Source organism: Athene noctua, chromosome 1 (assembly GCF_965140245.1).
Source record: "Athene noctua chromosome 1, bAthNoc1.hap1.1, whole genome shotgun sequence".
Classification (NCBI taxonomy): Eukaryota; Metazoa; Chordata; class Aves; order Strigiformes; family Strigidae; genus Athene; species Athene noctua.
In genome coordinates this window covers 192,512,257-192,533,695 of record NC_134037.1, presented here as the reverse complement: position 1 = coordinate 192,533,695, position 21,439 = coordinate 192,512,257, and the positions used below count along the sequence as shown (strand labels likewise).

The 21,439-nt window shown below is 40.8% G+C and overlaps 1 protein-coding gene across 3 annotated transcripts in view; it reads left to right on the top strand.

The window, feature by feature from the left end:
- CNGA3 (cyclic nucleotide gated channel subunit alpha 3) overlaps positions 1-20,824 on the top strand; it is a 37,038-nt gene extending 16,214 nt beyond the window's left edge. Inside the window, exons 1-8 of one of the 3 annotated variants that reach the window (XM_074908438.1) lie at positions 763-775; positions 2,423-2,494; positions 3,490-3,669; positions 5,280-5,333; positions 9,751-9,846; positions 11,953-12,060; positions 12,966-13,072; positions 16,486-20,824. In XM_074908438.1, coding sequence (XP_074764539.1) covers positions 2,493-2,494; positions 3,490-3,669; positions 5,280-5,333; positions 9,751-9,846; positions 11,953-12,060; positions 12,966-13,072; positions 16,486-17,894 — 1,956 coding nt within the window. In that variant the 5' untranslated portion in view covers positions 763-775; positions 2,423-2,492 and the 3' untranslated portion in view covers positions 17,895-20,824. Of the gene's footprint in view, positions 1-658; positions 776-2,422; positions 2,495-3,489; positions 3,670-5,279; positions 5,334-9,750; positions 9,847-11,952; positions 12,061-12,965; positions 13,073-16,485 lie in introns of those variants that run through there. The other 2 variants (XM_074908420.1, XM_074908428.1) reach the window with 2 other exon arrangements.
- The last annotated feature ends 615 nt before the right edge of the window (positions 20,825-21,439 follow it).

Genomic DNA, 21,439 nt, shown 5'->3' with positions numbered 1-21,439 from the left:
TTGAGGTGCCTCATCTCATGGCTGCCAGAGCAGCCCTGAAGATCTGTAGCCTGTTTTGGTGTGCAATAGGTGAAGTTTCAGTTATGAAGTGAGCAGCATTAGACCTGCAGTTGTGCAGCTGGTGGCAACAGTCAGGTAAGAACAGCAATGGTGCTGCTCAGGATTAACTACTGTAAAATCGTTTTCCCTTTCAGTCCAAGCAAGAGTGAAAGCAAAAAAAGCTGTGTATTTCTTTGAGTCATAAATAGGGAGCTGAACTGGTAGAAATTCCAGACTGTTAAACCCAATGTCTAGGAGCGAAACCACTGAAAAAAGCAGTGGGCAGTCACTTTAAAGCCCCCTGGGGATGAACACCATCTGGAAGAGAAGCTGCTGATGCCTTGTGTATGCGCACACCAGACTAGTATTGATTAGTAAGGAATCAGTCTCTGAGCTTGCTGAAACAGATTATAGAGCCTCCACTGACTTCATTTCATGTTGGATGGCTCCAGAAAAGTAGGAATATAGGCTTAGCTCTGTGTTTATCAAATGTATGTCATATTACGAGGAAGAGGACAATTCACTGCATCGTTTCTTGATGTAGCGGTGGAAAGAATCATATGGAGGGATTTCTGTTGGAGGCTGTATGGGGGTCCTAAAAACAAATTTGCTTTTGCAGAACCCATTCACTGTGTGAGGATACATCTTCAGAACTGCAGAGAGTCATTTCTGTGGAGGGAAGACATGTATCTGAATCCCAGACGAGTTCGTTCACAGGCAGGGGAGCAATGGCAAGGTAACATGCTAACTAATACCATTTCCAGTATTACACTTGGCTTGTTGAGAGAGACTGATCACAATTTGGAGGCGAAGTAAGAAGAACCATCACTTTCCAAAGAGAATGGGTGGAGTCCAGCTGAAGAAAGTCTATAAGAAGTAATAGAAGCTGCTTTTGAGCTTGATTATGAACTCATTGCTTACTCATTGCTAATAAAAACCTTAGAATCCTTGAGATGCTGAATGAGCCCACACAAATTAGTCTAAATACAAAAAAGTAAATTATTTTTACATAATCATACCTGACAATACATTGAGTGCTGAGGAAAGGCATGAAGTGAGGCCAGACTGTAAAGTAAATGGAGAAGTGTTTGTTCTGGCTGATAGCTGATGCAATGTTTGTTTCCTATCAAATAAGACCTAATGATTGTTCCCTTGTCAGTAGATGACTCTGGCAAGGGAGGAGACAGGGGCTGTTGTGTTGGGAGTGCAAGAGTTTATCTCAGTTTGTTTATAATGGATTGGGAGCCTTAGTCAGCAAAATTGAAGTCAACCATTTGCTTAAGTCATTTACCTTACTGGGACTTAAACATAAACCTGAAGTGAAGCTTCAAAAACTTACTGTGTCTGCTTTAAATATTTCCATCTGAGACTACAGAGCTCTGTCTTCAGGTACTATTGTTGCATACAATACAGACCATACTCAGTTTAAACATAGTGTATTTTAAAGAGCAAAGAAAAAAATATTATAAAACTAGAGTAATTTAAAGAGTGTTGTTTACACATCAGCCTTTTGGATGTTGGAGAATGAACTTGTATTTCCCAGTTTGGTTGTAGGATAGTGACAGCATTGTGTACAGATTACAATGTCTGTGAGAAGTTGGCTTTAAGTGGAAAATATCTACAGGTGTGTGTTTTGTGTAAACATAAAGTACATGCATATATAAACTCATATTGACAACTTTCTTTTAAATCTTTGTTTATATTATTCTTTACCTTTTTTCATGATAGTTTGAATTACACATGTGTGTAGCTATGGTTACTTGAGCTCTGAATATACAGGAAAGCCTGTGATGACAACGTGAATGCTTAGCAATTTAAATATTGTGGCAACATAACATGCCTCCTGGAATAGAAATTACCAAGTACCTAAGACAATGGCATTTGATGGACTTTACTGAGTATCTTAATTTGAGATGTGAAGGACAAAAAAGTGAAAATAATATAGCATGATAGAAATCAGAAAATTATATTTTTTTGTTCAAATAGAGAGGCTCTCAATCTTATTTGCTGAAATCTCTTTACTCCTTAAGTAACAGGTATAATCAAAATGCTTTATTTTCTAATGTAAGTAAGAACACCCATATTAGTTTTCCATACCACTCCTTATGTGAAAGCTGAGTTCTTCTCAGACAAAGAGAATAATTCTGTACCTTAATTTTATGTAGTGTTTTTTGTATAGAGTGAGGAATATAATAAAAAATCTCAGGCTTTTATGTGGAGCTTTTCTTTTTGCGTTTGTGGTAGGCTTTGAATACTCATAATTGTTGGCAATTGTGGATGATTTATATGATGCTATCTTGGTATAGCACTAGAGAACTGGAAATAGATTTTTCTGATTTCTGGTATGTGATATTGTTTGCCTTTTTTGTTCTTTTTATTTCAGAGTAAGAGAACCTGGGCAAGGCCTATGAGGAGGTGTAGTCAGGCCCTTGAGAACTGGAATCAAGAGGCAGATGTACTTTACCTTAAGACTTAAATTGTTTGTATCAACCTCTTTGTGGATTCAGAGCATATGTAATAGTAGCTGAAGCAGAGAGAATGCGAAGAGCTTTTCCCGAGTAGCCCAAGGTCTCTGTTGTTTTTGAGGCCAAATTTGGAAACCTGAATTAACACCACTTTTGTCCAAACTAGACTGCTGATAGGAAATAATATAATATATTGTTTGGGTAATAAATATAGTCACTTTTGTAGATTTCAGTCTCCATTATTTTCAGTTGTTTGGAAACATGTTTCCTTTTGAACTTTGACAGAAAACATTGTAAGGATTCATAATGAGAATTACTGGGTAGAGAAAACTATAGATAATGATACAGTGATAAATTAATCTTGTCATGATTTTTTGCTTATCTTGTTTCAGTGCTCTACTAGAAATTTAGGATGAGAAAACACTGTTTTCTGTGCAGTAGGCAGGTTTATATGTGATAGACAATTAATATGTCTGCAGAGAGACCTTTTAAAATCATGGGGAAAGTGGCTGAATTTTCATCATTCCTTATTTCAAAGTCCATCCTCCCTCACCAACGATTCAGCTTTTGTTTCCACTGTGTGTACCAGCCCTTGAGCATGTGATCCTGTGAGTATTTTATACCTCCTACAACTGTCAGTCCAGGATTCTCCCATTATTACATAATGTCAGAAGTTTGTCACAAGTCAACTGCCCCACCCCAACTATTTGGCTTGCCCCCACTTGGCAAGAATATTCTTCCATTTCTCCTGTGGTGCTGGTACAGTGCACTAGGAACTGATGTGTGAGATAGATACTTTCCTGATCCACTGCAAAAGGTGAGGTATGAAATTTTGGGAAGTGACTGGGTTCACGCAGTTAAGTTTAATTTTGTGGCAGATGGAGAAGTGGAGAAAAATCCTCCTGGGCTACTATTTGTGGGGATGATTTAAGCCATCTGATGTTCTTGTCTGGTTCAGTCACTGTTGTATGTCTGTTCCATGCAGGCTATCAAGATTTGTCGTATCTGTGAGGTCATGGGCCACAAAGCATTTGCACCATGAAGACCAAAGACCTGATTCTTTCCTAGAACGTATCCGAGGGCCAGAGTTTGTAGAGGTGTCCAGTAGGCAAAGTAACATCCGCTCCCTTCTGGCTATCCATGAGCGGCCTCGGGGAGTAAACAGGTAAGAAGATGTCTTTATACTTTAAATTCAGAGAGCTGAGGTTGTGGTATTTTCTTGGTGATTAGGATGTAAGTTTTATTTTAAGAAGAGGATAAGGAGCTTAGCATGGGAGGTGAACACACTATCTAATGCTGCCCAGGAGTCTTCGCATAACAGAAGTGTTACTGCTTCAGCAGACTTTCTCCCTCAAACACACTGTGGCAATGATCCTGAGGTAAAGGATTTTGATCATGCTGCTTCAGGCAGAATGGTTTCTCAGAACTGGAATTTTGTCATATGGTACCTGTGCAACTTGATGTTGCTAAACTCCTCCCTACTGAGAGTGAATGCAATTTCTGTTTCAAGAATCTAGGATGTTGCTCGTTGTGGCTTTCCAGGACATTAATGTTATGCACATTATCTGTGAGTGTTAGGAAACTCCAAACAAGCAGTTGTGCAAAATGTGTCATTGTTTTGTTACACCTATTCAGGAGTTCAGCTGCTAACATGACAGAAGGCTTCTGATGCAGAAATGAGAAAATCTTTTGACTGCTGACTTAACTTACTAACACATACTCAGTCTTTGGTATAGAAGGCAGGTTCAGTTTTATCTTAAAATTTTTCCAGTAAAACAACAGAGGCTTGCAAAAGAAACCCTTATGTGTTTACAGTCTTTTGACTTGATGAATTAATTTATAAATATATGATACAGTATTTTAAATTTAACTCCAACTAAAAGAGGAAAAAAATGAACTGCCAAAACAAATATTGACTTTCTGTCTGGCATTATGCTTTGAATCATAGACTCCCATATTTTTTTGCATAGTTAAAGATTGGTAAGTAAGCAAGTAATAAGTCCATTTGTTTCAAAATCTCAGCTAGTAATTCTGATCAAAGCAAGAACCTTTGAAGGGCTGTGAATGATACAGGTTACCCTGATTTGTTGTGGTCCAGCAGAGCCTTATTGTCTTGACTTGACCTACTCCTTACAAATTAATCTCAAGAAAACGTTTTGTTGAATTAGCCAGACTGTTGTCTGATTTTTTCAGACATCTAGATTCGTAGCAACTGTAGATTTGAAGTAATTAGAGAGAAAAACCTTGATCCTTGGCCAACAGACTTCTATATAAGGCTATTAGAAGTGAATTTGGGAATACCCATCCTTGCCTTCTCAGTTTTACACTGTTGCCACATGACAGTAACTCCCAGTTGTTCTACCATGAAGGCTTAATTCTGCATCCGTGGTAGGTATGCTTGTTAGTTATCCACAAGCCTTGACGCTGCATCTGTGAAGAAGGCTTGAAAGGGTTGAAGCAAGCTTAAAATAGTAGTCAAATGAGTACACGGTTAAAAATAGTGAGATGCATGTTGCCAAGCACTAATAAACCTGAGAACAAGATTCAGACATCAGATGTGATCACAAATGTGTGTGCCAAGCACATGGTAAAAGGAAACTGGTGCCTTGAAATAGTTATACAAAGGGGCTTATCACTGCAGTCAAAGCTGACCTTCCTAATCTTATCAGTGCATATGTGAGAAGCCAGTAAGTTAGTCCATAATGTCGGTAAGCACATGTATGAAATACCAACAGTCTTTACACTCTTTAATGTGTTTTATTTAACTTGCTGCAGTCACTGGCTCCTGGCCAGGTTTAATGTCAACTACAGCAACAACACCAATGAAGAGTAAGTACCGGTAACTTCCAAACACCTTTTTATACTAGCTCCTCTCTTTTTCCCTTTCCAGCCTTGTAAAGTTTATAGTATAAACTCCTTATCTCTTCCTAAGCCTTTCCTAAGAATATAGTTTAATTATAATGAAAGATCTAGTTTTCTTAGAATGAAAATCATCCTTCATGCTCCCTGTGAACTTCTTTTTGTCTGAATTTACCCTTACGTCTCAAGGAGTGAAGTTGATTAAGCATTTAGTCCCTATCTCCTCTAGTTCAGCTGGCTGATTTTACTGCATTGATTTATTAATTCTTCAGTTTTTAAATGATATTCATATATTAATTTTCTAATAGTGATTTTCCTCTCTTAACATACTAGTCCCTGTTTGTAAATCAAGTGCCCCAAAAATTTCAGGTTGTCAAATGAGAAATAGATACTGATCAGGGTACCAAGAAAACACTTATGTTTGCAGTCTAAACGAAAACTAACCATCTTTTTTTTTTTTAAATGTGTATTTCAGTTCAGCAGATATTGTTGGTGTAGATGTAGAGAGAGTGACAGGCAACATAATAAGGCTTGCATTGCAACAGAAGCTCTGACAGAAGCTGTCTAGTTTATATATTTGACAAGATGTTTCACAGTGTTACACCAAAGAGAAATCTCTTGAAAAGATGAAGAGCTCCTGTAATTTAAATCACCCAACACCAGTGTTTATTGCATGTTTATTGCATGTCTTAGATGACAGCTGAGGATGTATCTGCTCTGTAGCATCCAGCAGATCTGTTCTCATGCATGATGGTAGTTAATTTTTTTCATTGTTTTCCAGATGAAAACAAAAATTGGAAATAATCAGGGCAGTTTCTGATCATGTCAGAAATACTTTCAAGAAACTCTTGGTTTTTTCTCCGGATAGCTCCACCATGGGCTAGATCAAACTGTACATTTTAAATGATGCTGCAAGACCTTTGCTCACATACCTGAACAAGAGGTCTTCCTGCTTCTGAAGCAGCTTTTTGGTTTGTTTTGCATAATTTTTATTAAAAAGGAAAATAAGTGTGCAGTAAACAGTGACAGAAATGTGCAGAATTTTATTTAGACTGATATAAAAGACGTGCTACAAGCCTGGAGCGTAGCTTGCTAGTCAGGGCCCAAAGGACGGATTAGGGTGGAAATACTGCTTTCTTATTCTGTTTCTGACAACAACTCATGTACCTTGGGCAAAACTTTCATCCTTCCAATATTTCATAATTTTTGAATGAAGACCTGTATACCTACCTGACAGTCTGAAACATGCTTGATGCGCAAAGTACTCGACAGATGAGAAATGCAAATATTTGATTCATTCAGAGACTATGACAGTGTTTCTATAGGGGCTGATGAAGCCATCCATGTTTTCTAAGTCTGAAAATGCATACTCCTTTTAATGTGCTGGAAACACAGAATCGATGCCGCTGTACTGCTGTGAAAGAGGACAGGCAGAAACAACTGGTTTATTGGTTACTCAGTAGCACTGATAAAGAAAAAAAGATGCAGGTCTTTTTGAAGCTTTGGGTTTTTCATTACGTTAAAGACCGAAGAGTGCCTGCCCTTGGGGAACTGCAGGTGATGCTTTTAAGTCTTTGACTATGGCCAGCCATTTCCTCTGAGTAACTTCCACTGCCAGAATACAAGTAGGTGGGAGCATGATAAGCTGGGAGTTAGCATGATACAGAGATGAACAGAGGCCACAGAAATGGAAGAATCTCACTTGTGAAAGATACCTATCGTTGATAGATGAGTTTGTAAGAGATCTCAGGCCAGAGAATAAGAAGTATTGGCATTAGATGCTGTGTGAAATAATGTTTTCTCTCTTTTTTGAAACAAAATGTAGGAGGAAGTTGGAATTGCCAAAATACTCCCTCCAAAGTTCACCACTGCTTAGACTTTTTGATTGATTCTCTGTCTCAACCTACTTTTCCCTGCATAACAACATCCAAAAATGTACAGTGGCCCTACCCTTTGGAAATGATGTTTACTTGTTGTTTTTCCTTTCTGGTAAGAATGCCATCTGAAGTATTGAGGAGCTATGTTAATGCTAGCAACAGCAACTGTGAATTGGCCTTTAGATCAGGCATGATGCATAGAAATGTGCAGTGAAATCCTGACATGTTTTTAAAATAGGAAGGAGGTTTTGGGGAAGATTTGAAAAAGAAGCCATAAAAGTCCAGGGCGGTCGGTGACAAAAAAAATAAATACTTGAGTGTCAGTTCCTACTGACATGTAGAAATCCGCCCTGGTAAATGAAAAAACTGTTTCTTTGAGTTGAGAAGCATGGATAGATAGAAGATCAGTCAACCCAGGTTCTTTTCTCCTCTAGTTATGCTCTCTTGCAGTGTATTATGTAAAAGTTTCAGTGGTGCTCGCCAGCTTGGTATGTATTTCTCCAGACATGAAGTAGCAGTGTAGGATCTCAGTATTCTTTAGCAAATGAGTCTAGGCTTTTCCAAATTACACTGTGGTGCTGCATCACTGTGGAAATGTCTAAGGGTAAGAATTAAAACAGGTGCTCATTGCTGATAAGTGAAAGCTACTACTAGACCTGTTATATTTATCCTAAAATTGGTGACTGTTGTCTTCTCCCTTGGAGTGCTTCTTTCTCCCTGTAAGAAGCACAGTCAAGCACTGGACTGCCATTCACAGCATAGACTTTTTCTGATCCGAGTAGTACAAGCAGGTATACATGCAAAGTACAAGTGAGCTCACTAAACTTTTTACTTGTTGGTTCAAATCCTGTAAGCAGCACTTTTTCAACAGTTATTACATATTCTGTCTTCACTGTGGGATGTTGCTGTCATTGAACTAATTTGTCCTTTATTGACACCAGTGCAAGGGGAGAATCAGACCCAGTCTTGACAGTTCAGAGGAGAACATGTAGCTCCCATGGGAGCAGGAGTCTATGGCTTTCATCCAAAACAGACCTTACATGCGAAGAGTTACATGTGCATTATCCACATACACTCTAGTGTCAGGAACATTTAGGCTTTTCTGTCTAACTTACTGGGACACTTTCTGCTTCAAGGAATAAAGAAATTTCAAATACAAACCAGGGATATCTCAGATGATGGATTTTCTGTTTGTACCAATGAGTGCTGTTCTTCAGCATACATGATTCTTGACCAAGGCATTTAGCAAATTTAGCTCTAAGATTAACAGAATCTTAGAAAAGATGTTAACATTCTGCAGTTTTGAAGAGGATTCGTGGCCCTATCTGTATAAATTAACATATCCCAATACTCTTCAGACAGACCTAGGAATGGGGGAAGTCAGATCCATCTTTATGTATAAGCTAAAGGCTGTACATACTTGAACAGTATGAAAATCCTTATCTGAAATTAAATCCTGCAACTTGGGTCTGTGCTAGATACTATGGAATGGTAAGATATAATTATGTTTAAAAGTCCATATTTTACTTTATTGCATGACAAGCAATTAATAAACATGGGGACAGTCATGATTCCATTAAGTCTAGGAAAAATTCCCATTGATTTCAGCAAGGATGGAACTTAATGCTTGATGTTCAGCCTTTGACTACAGTGGCAATTGCGTACAGGCAGAGCAAATTGGGCATGGCTCCTCTGTCCAACCATAGACACCTGCATCTCAACTAGGCAACCCATTCTTTCTTTACGCTTATTGGAAAGGGAAAAAATGCTTTTAGGGCACAGGTCATCTTGTGGATATGGACTATGAGATATGGACTATCTTGTAGATACAGCAGATCTCTACTGAAGACATCTAAAATTGGTTGGCTTGATCATTTTGACTATAAAGCATTTATAAAATTACTGCTATGCAGTTAAATGAGACACACCTTTTTTCTCTACGTTTGCTGCTTTTCTTCACACGTTGACTGGGATTCTTCTTCAAGGCAGTTGTTGAAGCCAGAGGTAATTAATTAATTACAGCTATGTTGGTTTTAAAGAACTGTGAGAGGAAATTCAGCCTCATTTCATTTAATTACCATTAAAACTTCAGACAGTCACTGTGAGGTTTTGGATATGCAAAGAATGTTGACAGTCTGTTAAACCATTTCAAATTCTGTTACCACTTGGTAGATTTCTTTTTAAATACTTGAGTTCTAAAGAATGAAACAGACTGGAAGCTTTTACTTAAAATCAGCCAGGTACGCTCATGTCTGGAAAGGTCAACAAAGCATGGGTGACTAATGCACAGAATCAGCCAGCTGGTTACCTGATGGAGTGGTGTGGTGGTGTCAGCTTGAGAGGCCTCAGCCTCTAAACCATTTTTACTAGTTGGATGAATGGTTCCACTGAGAAACCCTGTCCTACTCTTATCTGGAGTCTGGTCTAGTTTCCTGTACCTCAACATCCACCCTTTCCTTTAACTGCTAGAATATCAGTAATATTGCTAAGCCTTACCTTATGTTGTACAGCAAAAAGGACGAAAAGAAAGAGGCTAAAGAGGAGAAAAAAGAGGAAAAGAAAGAGGAAAAGAAAGAGGACAAAAAAGATAATAATAAAAAAGAAGAGTAAGTATAAAGAAAGAATGTGTGCTTCTAACACACCTCCTACGCTACAAAGCACGGTATGGCATTTCATCATAACACTTCCACGACAATTATTGTGCTGTAGGCTGTGGAATGTTAGCCTGTCAAATCTTTAATGTTTTCCCCTTTGAAAGGTACAACTGCTCAACGGACTTTTTGCATCTTTAAGACCTGTGTTTACACCTGTCACAAACAGCTTCCTAGGTTGGTAAAAGGGAATTCAACTACCTCTGGTCACTTTGATTTGTTGTTGAAGATCACTTTTTTACTATGAGGGCATTTTAGAATAGCAGCCTGCTTTGCAGGTCTGAACAGTCTTTTCATTGTTCCACTATGTCCATACTGATTCAGAGCAGCTGAACCAAAAGTCTGGTTTGGCTGAAAATCTTACGTGTGGAAAATTACACGTTTACTAGTAAGTTTAGTTATTACACTGAAAAGCATATCTAATTACTTAATATGGTGAAGTTCATTACTCATGATCACTCAAGTTTGCTTCTGCTGAGTAGGAGATGCTGTATTTCTGCAACAAAATGAGATCATTTGAATGTTTTTGACAGAAATGGATCCTGATCTTGTTTTGTTCCCCCAAAGCTGACCCAAACATAGTACAACTTAGTATTATTAGTCATTAAAAACAACAATGATGGCAGATAAAAAGAGAATGCATTTGAGTGGACTTCACAGTTAAAGAGTATGTTAGAGTAATATATTGCAAGTTAATATGTATGTATGTGGTGGCATGTGCTGTGTAGGCATGGGGACATAGTTAGAAATTGCTTCCAAATGGAGTTTGTTTCATATCAAGATCTTGACTTTCTTAATCAAAGCTTTGTTTGGTTAGAAAGCCTTTGTTCTAAGGATTCTCTTTTGCTATCAATTACTATGTAGTGAGAGCCTGAGCTTTGCACTAGCCAAAAGAGTTTTAAAACATTTCAGCAAAGAAAATAAATGTTTTAATGTTGAGAAGGTAGTGTGCTTTGTTATATGAATATCCAGTTTTGAGGTAGTGACCAGTTTTTTAGAAAAAATGGCTCAAAGCCTGTTATGAAGATGGCAAAGTAAATGCTTTTTAGATTAAAGCTGTTTTCTTTAGTAACATTATCATCTGGACATTCAGCTGACAGCAGAGGTAATGCCAGAAATACACACAAATATGAAATAAATTATCATCATGTTTTAATATATTTACATTCTTGGAGATTTGGAAAAGTCACACAAATGCACATGCAAGCATTGCCCGGTCATGTGTTCCCCACCTTGTTACACAGTTCACAGATCACACTATCACATGTTCCTGTTGGAATAACTTCTGCAGCTGTGGACCTCACAATCCACTAATGCATATTTCCTCTGATTACATATAACATGCCTAATGGCTGTCTATTCCGTATCAACCTCTCTTGCTCTGGGGAAGGGCACTTCTGAGCATTGTGCCGTTATCCCTTCTGTTCTTTAAATCTTCTTTAAATTCCAGGCTTGTACACTTCATTTAGCATCTCTTCATTGTTGTGAGGTCTAGAGAGCAAGGACCGTGAATGTGTGAAGTTTGCTTTTACGTAATAACACGTTTCAGTTCTAGTCACACACTATACATGTATGCACACACAGAGTCTTACTTGTATAAGCATGTATTTGAATACATATATGTTTTACTTGTTTAATAAATGCATGCTTATACAGTCATTTCCATAATAGGGTTTACCAAAACCATCAAAATTAATCTGCAAAGGAAGGCTCTTTCTCTAGCAATGGACCATAGCCTTATAGCTGGAATGATAGTAAGAAACACTGAACGTTTTATTTTTTTTTCAGTGGGGGTCATATGCAGAAAGGCAGTGGGTTTCAGCCTGTCTGTGCTTTTCTTTCCACTCTTACTTTTTCCAAAGTTGGGTCGTGCAAATAAATACAGCACATCAGATGGGATGAAGCTAATACTTGGTATCTCAGCTGGAGCTGCCTGCATGGATACTTCTTCTTCTTAGGCAGCTGTGAATTCATCATGAGATGAGCAGCCTCCAGAAGATGGAGATCTAGCAGGTCACTTCATTACATTTCCAGTGTAAATCTGCACTTTTCACTTTCCAGGAAGAAAAAAGAGATCTTTGTGATAGATCCTTCAAGCAATATTTACTACAACTGGCTGACCATAATTGCAGCACCCGTGTTCTATAACTGGTGTATGATAGTGTGCAGGTATGGATTTCAGTTAATAATAATTTTACATTTCAAATTTAGTGTCTCATTGTGTTTCCTATGTAAATCATCCTCTTTACCTCCCTGCGGTATTTTTTGGGTGGCTTACCTAGAAGATATACAGTTCATATGCCCTTAAGGCTATATGATATACATACCACTGGGAATAGATGGCAAGTGTTTCTTTTTATCTTTTTGTCTAAAAAACATTTGTTACAACTTGTAGTGAGCATCCTCAAGAGCGCTGGCTGTGTGTGGCCTTTGTGTGCCACCTGCTGGCTAGCTGCAGAGGTGTGCCTTGGCCACTGCAGGCTCAGTGGCCACTGCAGGCTCAGTAGCCGCTGAGAGAGCGAGAGGTCTTCCAGTCACCCAGTAAAGAACAGAAGGGAGGGGTGTGAGCAGCGTTGGGTCATCTTAAATTAATGTCATGCATCTGTAGGTGCTTGAAGAACAGGACGATTTTACTCGAGTATTTGTTTTCCCATATAAAATGTGGAAATCAGTTTGTGTCCAAGTAATGGAGTGCTCTGGAAATGGTTCACTTAGGCTGTATCAGATGCAGGGGGAGATGAGGATGGCTTGCCACTCAGAAACAAGTCTTGTACTTGGCAATTATCTTAATGGAGATGTATATCCCATGAAATCTGACTCATGATTAATTGTGGTGCCTTTGTGTGGCATATAAGTTTCATTTTTGTTCCTGGCCTGAACACCTTTGAATTCTGAAAGATCCTAGTATCTTTTTAGACATAGCTCTAGTGTGCAGATGTCTGGTCATGGAGATACACTGCCTGTAATTCTTCAGTGCCAGTAATGTGCACTAACACGCTGCTAGGACATACACTGCAAGTACTTTCCTTATTCAGTTGCTGTAATTTTATTTTATTTTTTTTATCTTTGTTTAGAGCCTGTTTTGATGAGCTACAAAGTGACCATATTAAATTATGGCTGTTCTTGGATTATGGCTGTGATATCATCTATATTCTTGACATGTTTGTCAGGTTCAGGACAGGTGAGTCATTCTGGGATTTTACAGGGTTTTCAGATACAGCAAGGATATAAAGGCTGGAAACAGGAATTCCCCTGTTGGTGTGACCAGTGTAGTATCTTGTCTCCAGCAGAATCCCACAGTGGAGGCTTTGGGAGTATGGAGAGTCTGACGATCTTGGATTATTTTAAGGCTGGACCTCCTAACACCTGCTCTTCACTTGTCTCTAAATTCAGTTCTGTCAGTGCTTAATAGGCCTGCCAAACACTGACTGAACAGCCACTGTAACAGGCAGCGTGGGGGAGGGAGAATAAGACACTTTGCACGTCATGATCACTCTGTGCATAATATATTGCTTGTGTTCATTAGAGTGGGCAAGAAACCAACTGTACCCCACAAGTGCTGCTTTCTTAGCCAAGCCGTGCAGCATCCTGCTCAGAAGTGGTTACTGAGTGGGTCAAGTGCAAGGAGACCCGGCACCCATCTTGGCTTCCAGTCTGCCGCCCTTTGCCTGCAGCCAGCCGGCCCTGCTGCCCCTCTGCCACCAGCCAGGTGTCCTGCAGCCTCTGCGCGGGCCTGGCTGGGTCTCCTGCTGCCTGGCGGTGGTGTAGCCTTAACCCGGGAGAGGGGTAGTGTGGGATTAACCCAGGCACCTTTGCTTAGGTCCTGCCTTCCTGAGGGAAGTGTGAACCTAAAGGATCTGTGAGGAGTGTGCCATGTCACACCTGAAGTGGTTCTTTTCAGCTTCCTGTCTCTGTTTCTGTAGTCCAGACAGGCTGAGAAGATCTCATACTTGAGCATGTCCAGCTGATACAGATTCTAGCCTTTAAGCAATATCTGTTTTAAACTAAACAAGGCCTCAGCAATGACATACCATTAAACTGCTAGAACAGTCCTTGATGAATTTAGGTGCATGCACTTTGGTCTATGTGAGCAAGTACTCCCTCAGGCACCGCTGGAAGGTTGGATGGTGTTCACGATGTCATTCTTAGAGGGGGCTGGGAAAACTTATATGTGAACAGAAGCTGCCGTGGTAGCTGGTCTCAGGGCCAGAAAACACTTCTTGGCTTGTTCTATTTACTGGTATGGATGCAGCCCTATAATGTGTCTTGAAAGGGTCCAAACCCACACTGATCATTAGAAAAGTGAGAGTCCTTCTAAGTCTGATTTTTACTTTTTTTATTTTTTATTTTTTAAATCATGCTGACAGCTTGACATTAATCATGTCTTGTGACAACTTGTAAACATAATTACAAGAGAGGCTAAAAATGCTGTCACATTGGGAAGTACACAACTCATGGCAAGCCAGGTTTTAGACTTAGCAAGTACCTTGTTCAACAGGAAAGTCTATTTCAGACAGCAGCCTAAATCACAAGACTGCTGTATTTGGGGTGGGGCAGGGGGGCTTCATCTTTTTTGTGTTGTTAAAATGTCAGCTGTGCCAACTAAATTTCTCTCCTGCAATTACAGCTGTTATTGTAATGGGAAAGAACCGAGCAGAAATTGGGCATGTCCAGGCAGTGCAAGTTATAAAATTTCCATGGGCTGTCCTGATCATGATTGCACGGCTGTTAAAGCGTGGTTAGGAGGTTGGCTTTGCAGCCCTGGATTAGAACTGTACAATTGCCACAAAGATCTCCTGAATGTTCAGTGCAGGTGTCTGCTGCAGTTTCAGGCCCTCTGATAAGGAAATCACTTCCTTTAGGTGCTAAAATCTTTGTCAACTTTCTTAGCAACCCCTCCTGACTCTGCCTGTGCCTGCTGCCTTTTCCTGTAAGTCTGCATGGTCCAACAGCCCTGGGGACAGAGGTCCTGGAAGCCTTTGGGGAAGAGTGTGACTCCTGCTGTCTAAGGGCTGGGACTGGCTTTGAATTGGGATCTAGGTAGCCCTGCAACTACCGTGATCCACATTAGCTTCTCTGTGGTGCATTCCTGTCTAGCTGCAGGGCCAGTTTCTGTATTTCACCTATTTGGTGACTGTGCACTGTGAAGCAAAAAACCATTCATGTCTCTCAGCAGCTGGTCATGTTTAGTATATCCCACATTTTGACGCTTTCAAAAGGTTTTACTACAGGACTTCAGTTCTGTGAGGGGACAAAAAAGAGCTGAGTGGCTTTTACCTCCCTTCCAGAGGAAGGTGTTTTCAAAGTTATTTTAAATAATTATGAGTCAGAAATTCACCTGCCTGGCCAACTTTTCTGTTCCATTGCATAACTCTGTTAATAAGGGCATATTTGATCAGCTTTTTCAGCAGTTTTCTGAGAGGTAGCAGTTCATGGCACTGGAACTACATCCATGTGTAGTCACCATCAGTTTGCCAAAACCTAAAGACAGATACACACATATACATGAGGCAATAGTACAGATATGTGCACATTCCAGAAATACAGCCGTGCTGTGTAGGGCACAAAGAACTGCAGCTCGGCCTTCCTCAGCAGATGCTTCCCTGAGAAAGCTGCTGCTTGTAGATTGCTAAAGGATTAGCAAAATATGATAATCCCTATACACAGGGAATGTTTTGCTTTTCTCTTGGTTGACTTTTCCTCCTAACTAGCCTAGTGGGCTCCACTTGCAATTGCAGCAAGTATTTTGCAGTGCATAGGCTATTCCTTGTGGAACCTTTTCAATGCCTTGAGCTTTCAGAGGTACAAAACAGCACCGCAGCTGTACTGCTCAGGCCGCCTTTCCATGAAAACTCTTACAGCTTGCTTTAAGGTATCTTACTGCAGTTTATGTCTTCTAATAATTTTAAAAAATCTAGTACTTTCCAAAGTCCTTTGAATGAAGAAATACCAGTGTACAAAATTCTGCTTAGTAGGTCTCTCACTACAAACACAAAAAAGTGCAAACCAGTTTTCCAAAACGAAAAGGAAAATCCTGTCAGCTTTAACATTGAACACAAGAGGAAAAGCATGGCTCGGGAAGGGGCGGAAACTGGATTTCTTTATCTCAAGGGTATCTACATTGTTCAGAAAAAGTTCCCAACAGTCTATTATACTTACTTATTCTTGGTATTTATTTAAAAAATACTCCACTTCCAATTTTATACACAACTGCTTAACACTTGCTTAACTTCAGTTATGACTCATGCCAACGATTCATGAAAAATGAGACATTTGACTCTCCCCTTTCTTTTTGCAAACATACCTAAAAGAAAAGGATACAACTGCCCCAGAATAGAGTGGAAAACTGCAGGGAGCACTGTGGTAATAGTAGAGTCATTGCTCTTTGTCATTATATATCAGCTTTGAAACGAGATATTTAAGTTTGCAATTAAATATTTTTCATTAAATTAACTCATAGTGTATCAATGTCTGTATCCATAACAGTACAAATTTTAATGTTCTCAGGTATCTAAAATGTAAGTCACTCAGTACTGTTGATGATGAATATTTTTATTCTAACAAGTGAAATATGTATTTTTTTGTTCTTTGAAGGCTTCCTTGAACAAGGCTTACTAGTTAAGGATGAAAAGAAATTACGAGATCATTACACCAAAACTGTCCAGTTCAAACTGGATGTGCTGTCCCTTCTGCCAACAGACCTGGCATATTTGAAGTTTGGTTTGAACTATCCTGAACTGCGATTTAACCGCCTGCTGAGGATTTCTCGTCTGTTTGAGTTTTTTGACCGTACTGAAACCAGGACAAATTATCCAAACATATTTCGTATTGGAAATCTTGTTTTATACATTCTTATCATCATCCACTGGAACGCGTGTATATACTTTGCCATTTCAAAGCTCATCGGATTTGGAACCGACTCTTGGGTCTACCCTAACGTGTCCATTCCAGAATACGGGCGCCTGTCTAGAAAGTACATTTACAGTCTGTACTGGTCAACGCTCACACTGACAACCATTGGAGAAACACCACCCCCGGTGAAAGATGAAGAGTATCTCTTTGTGGTCATTGACTTCCTGGTGGGTGTGCTGATCTTCGCTACCATTGTCGGTAATGTGGGCTCCATGATTTCCAACATGAATGCCTCCAGGGCAGAGTTCCAAGCCAAAGTGGATTCCATTAAACAGTACATGCAGTTCCGAAAAGTGACTAAGGATTTAGAAGCCAGGGTTATTAAGTGGTTTGATTACCTCTGGACCAACAAGAAAACTGTGGATGAGAAGGAAGTTCTCAAAAATCTGCCTGACAAGTTAAAGGCTGAAATTGCCATCAATGTCCATTTGGACACACTGAAGAAAGTGCGTATATTCCAGGATTGTGAAGCTGGACTTCTCATTGAGCTGGTGCTGAAACTGAAACCTACGGTCTTCAGTCCTGGGGACTACATTTGCAAAAAGGGAGATATTGGGAGAGAAATGTACATTATTAAAGAGGGAAAATTGGCTGTGGTGGCAGATGATGGCATAACCCAATTTGTAGTCCTAAGTGATGGCAGCTACTTTGGCGAAATCAGCATCCTAAACATCAAAGGTAGTAAATCTGGTAACAGGAGGACAGCCAACATAAGGAGTATTGGTTATTCTGATTTGTTCTGCTTGTCTAAGGATGATTTAATGGAAGCCCTCACAGAATATCCAGAAGCCAAAAAGGCTCTGGAAGAGAAAGGGCGACAAATTCTGATGAAAGACAATTTAATAGATGAGGAAGCAGCAAAAGCAGGAGCTGACCCAAAAGACTTGGAAGAAAAGATAGAAAGACTTGAAACAGCTCTGGATACGCTGCAGACTAGGTTTGCGAGGCTCCTAGCAGAATACACCTCATCTCAACAAAAAGTGAAGCAGAGACTTGCCAGAGTAGAAACCCGAGTGAAAAAATATGGTAGTGGCACCTTATCAATTGGAGAAACAGAGGCTGAAAAACCTGAGGAGGAGAAAAGGCAGTAATGGAGTATTTATATTTCCTCATTTATTGGAGAAGGTTGAAGCACATGGAAGCCATAAATGTATGTAAATATGTGTGTGCATACATAGACATGATTATTTTTATATGAACTCTAGAGAATGGTTTTTAGCATTTTTAACTGAAGCAGTATTTTCTTGTAAATAGAACGTTATTACCTTCTTCTTAGGGGGAGATTTGGTCTGGCACTTTGGTACTTTTTTGTACTGGGAGGGGGTTTCTTACAAGTCATGCTCAGAACGTCTATTGTGTATGGTACATGTAGGTCTTGACACATTGTCTCTTCCCACACATGTTGCATTAAGAAGGCATTGTACTTAAAGTAGAAGAGATTAGGGTTTTTTTAAAAGGCTTAAAAAATATTTATAGGGTACGTGCTCTACCCTGCTACCTTAGTAGCAGATTAAATGCATGGACGCACACCTGGGCTTCTCCAAATTATTTTTTTCTTTCACAGTGAAGCATCTGTGCAAACAGTTGGACTCCAGCAAAGCAGCAGCATGTACCTGGCCTGTGCCGTGTAGCCCTGCACGTGGATGAAATAGCCGTGCATCCGGACGCTTTAGTTTGATTCTAATGAGCTGGGCTCTGCACAAAGGACCATGCTGACAGAGTAGCAGTGTTTATTCATGTCCTTTCTGGCATGGTCTGTGACAGCTTTTGCTGCTCTGCAGCTGCTTTGCTTGTGGAGAGAGTGGGAAATGCTTTTTTTCTTTTTTTTTTTTTTTAGCCCAGCCCCATTCCTACTGGTAAAACACTCACTTGGAAGGAGTCCCTGAAAGCTCCCTGGTGAAAAACATGTGGCAATATGGCTTCACTACACCTGGGAAGAGGATAGAGGGCCCTGGCATGTGCAGGGCCTGTACGTAGGGCTTTGAGTGAATTCCCTCTCGGCAAGCCGGCAGTACCAGAAGGCGGCTGCTGAGAAGCAGTGTGGGCTGGCAGGACAGGCTGCCCTGCCTGCCAGCCAGCTTTCTCCTGCAACAGGGTTTCTGCGAGCAGGGAGAACAAGCCCTGTGTGGCAGTCATTCCTGCCACTAGACCTATGTTTTCTTCCTCTTTATTTCATTTAAGGATGCCTACTCCACTTCTCTCCACTATTTATGCCAGCTTTTTCCTGAAGTAGTTGTTGCCTAGTAGTTGTAACTAATGTTTCCATTAGTTAGGGAAAATGAAGGCCACATTTGCTCAGGGCCTGCTGATAGGAGCCTAGTTGTGCTGGTCACTTTTCTACTCACTGCAGAATAGTTGTCTCTGCCAGTGGTCTGGCTCTGGGGTGAATACGCAGGTCTGGTCCCTTCAGTCTGCCACGACGTTCAGGGCAGAATGGTACTGCAGACTTTCTTGCTCTGTCGCATTGCAACCTCAGGATTTGCCTCTTACACACCCCTCGTAACCTCCTCCACCCTGCTGCTTCCAGTTTCTTTCCAGGTTTCTGTCCCTCCCACAGGGGAGATTTCTCTACTAGTCTCTTGCTGGGTAGATACTAGCTTTCATTTTTTGCTGTACAGTATTTTTCAGTCCTGTATCTTTCCCTGTGTTACTTTTATCCTCTGGTACCTCACTGACTGCAGAAGAGTTATGGAGTAGCAGAGGCTGTTCAGCCAGCTGTGGCATGGGGTCTGGCTCCTCCAGTGGTGTTAGGTATTACCACAGCTGGTGCCCTGCCTTTCAGTTGTCTTCAGCCCTGACTTAGGAGCCCTAGCAGCATGTGGGAATAGATGATGGCCTGCTAGAAAATTGGTGAGAAACCCACTAAGGGTGATTTAACAAGATGGTGGTGAAATGGAAGGAGGCAGTTGGTTTGCTAAACTGAGTACAGCTACTCAGAGTAAGCCCCTGTCTCTGGGCAAGCAGCTGTCCCCCTCTTATTGACACTTTCAAGCTTGGTCAGTGAGAGAAATCTGATGGTGAGTAAGGAATAGGGCTTTGCCAGCAACACAGGAAAAAGGGACCACCAGGTAGTAGATGTCCACATATGGCCCATGTCTCAACTCATATTATAGCCCTAGAAGACAACTAGACTTCAGTATATACTGTAGGCTGGGCTTAACGTCTGTTAACTTAAGATCTATTAACCTCTATTAGCTTAACCTCTAACAAGAGCTTTGGAAAGTAGCTGAGACCTATATGCAGCCAGCAGAGTTAAGGAATTTTGGTCCTTTGCTGAATCTTGTCCTTATTTTCTCCAAGGACTTGAAACAAAGGGGGAGGGAGGTAAGAGAGGCTGCTTTGGCAGGGGTCTAGTGTCCTCGCTGCCACACTGAGGAGGGCAGGGTGGAGGTGGAGCTGGCTGTTGGCTAGTAGCACTGTAAGCACAGACAGTGTGGTCACAGGCTGCTGAACTTGTAACTCTCCCCTTGTAACAGTGGCAGGTACCACATACGCCCATGGCTGACGCTCGCTGTTGTGTTACTTAAACACCATGTCTGGTAGGGGTTTCGTACTTAACATCATGTTCTGCATCAGCCACCGTTCGCTGTAAATATCTACCTACCCAGCATACTACAGCTGTTCCAGGTATAGTTCTACTAGGTATATACAAGTATATTCTACTATATATGTTCTACTAGGTATATACAAGTAGAACCATTTAAAGTATTATTTATATCAAATTTATACCTGTTAAAAAAACCCACAAACACAAGATTACTTCTTTACCTGATGGATCAGAACAGCTTAATCTATTCGTTATGTACATGTTTGCTCTTCCCTTTTCTACGCCTCTTGGTCTGTTTTTCACGTGCCAGAAAAAGAGCTGTTTTGATGCTATTGGCTTCAGTCACTTCGAAATCTACAGCTTTTGGCATGATGAAATCACATCCTTTGATGTCTTTCATCTCTGTAAGATGTTTTCTCCATTTCTTTAATGTGGCTACAGCATGTACATTAAAATATTTTGAGTAATGTTCAAGCAACTCTGTGTTTTCTCTTATTCATATCCCTCTGGATTTTCACGTTTCATGACAGACTTTGATCATGCCCGTATTGCGTGGCCTAGAAACTCATTAGCTGGAACAGAGATGTGAGGTGACAGAAAGCTGAGTGGAATGGCGGTGTTCTCCCCTCACCACGGGGCAGCTGACACAGGGCTTTGGTCCCATGCCCAGTTTTGACACCGTCACTGTGTTTGCGGACACCACAGGGGCAGGAGAGCCTGACCACCCCCCCCTGCTTCCCCCAGCAGTGCTGGTCCTTGTGGGGCACAGGGTCTCCAGGGTCCTTGTGCTGCTGCCACCCATCTCCTGTCCTCCCCTGCTCCATGCAGGGTGGCACAGCAGGGCTGGGGCCTCGTCCAGCAGAAATAAAAATGGTTGCAGGTTTCTGCTACTTGCACACACGTCACCTATTAAAAATCCCACCCTCCCAAAGTACTGGGCAGTACCTGGTACTTCAACCCCACCACAAAAGAAAGTGAAGAAGGGGACGGTGCTTACAGAGCCTTTGAACACAGGCCTTGATGCTGCAGGTGGATTTTTGATGGCCACAGCGCTCACTTCACACAGGTACAGGGCAGGCTGCACCGGGA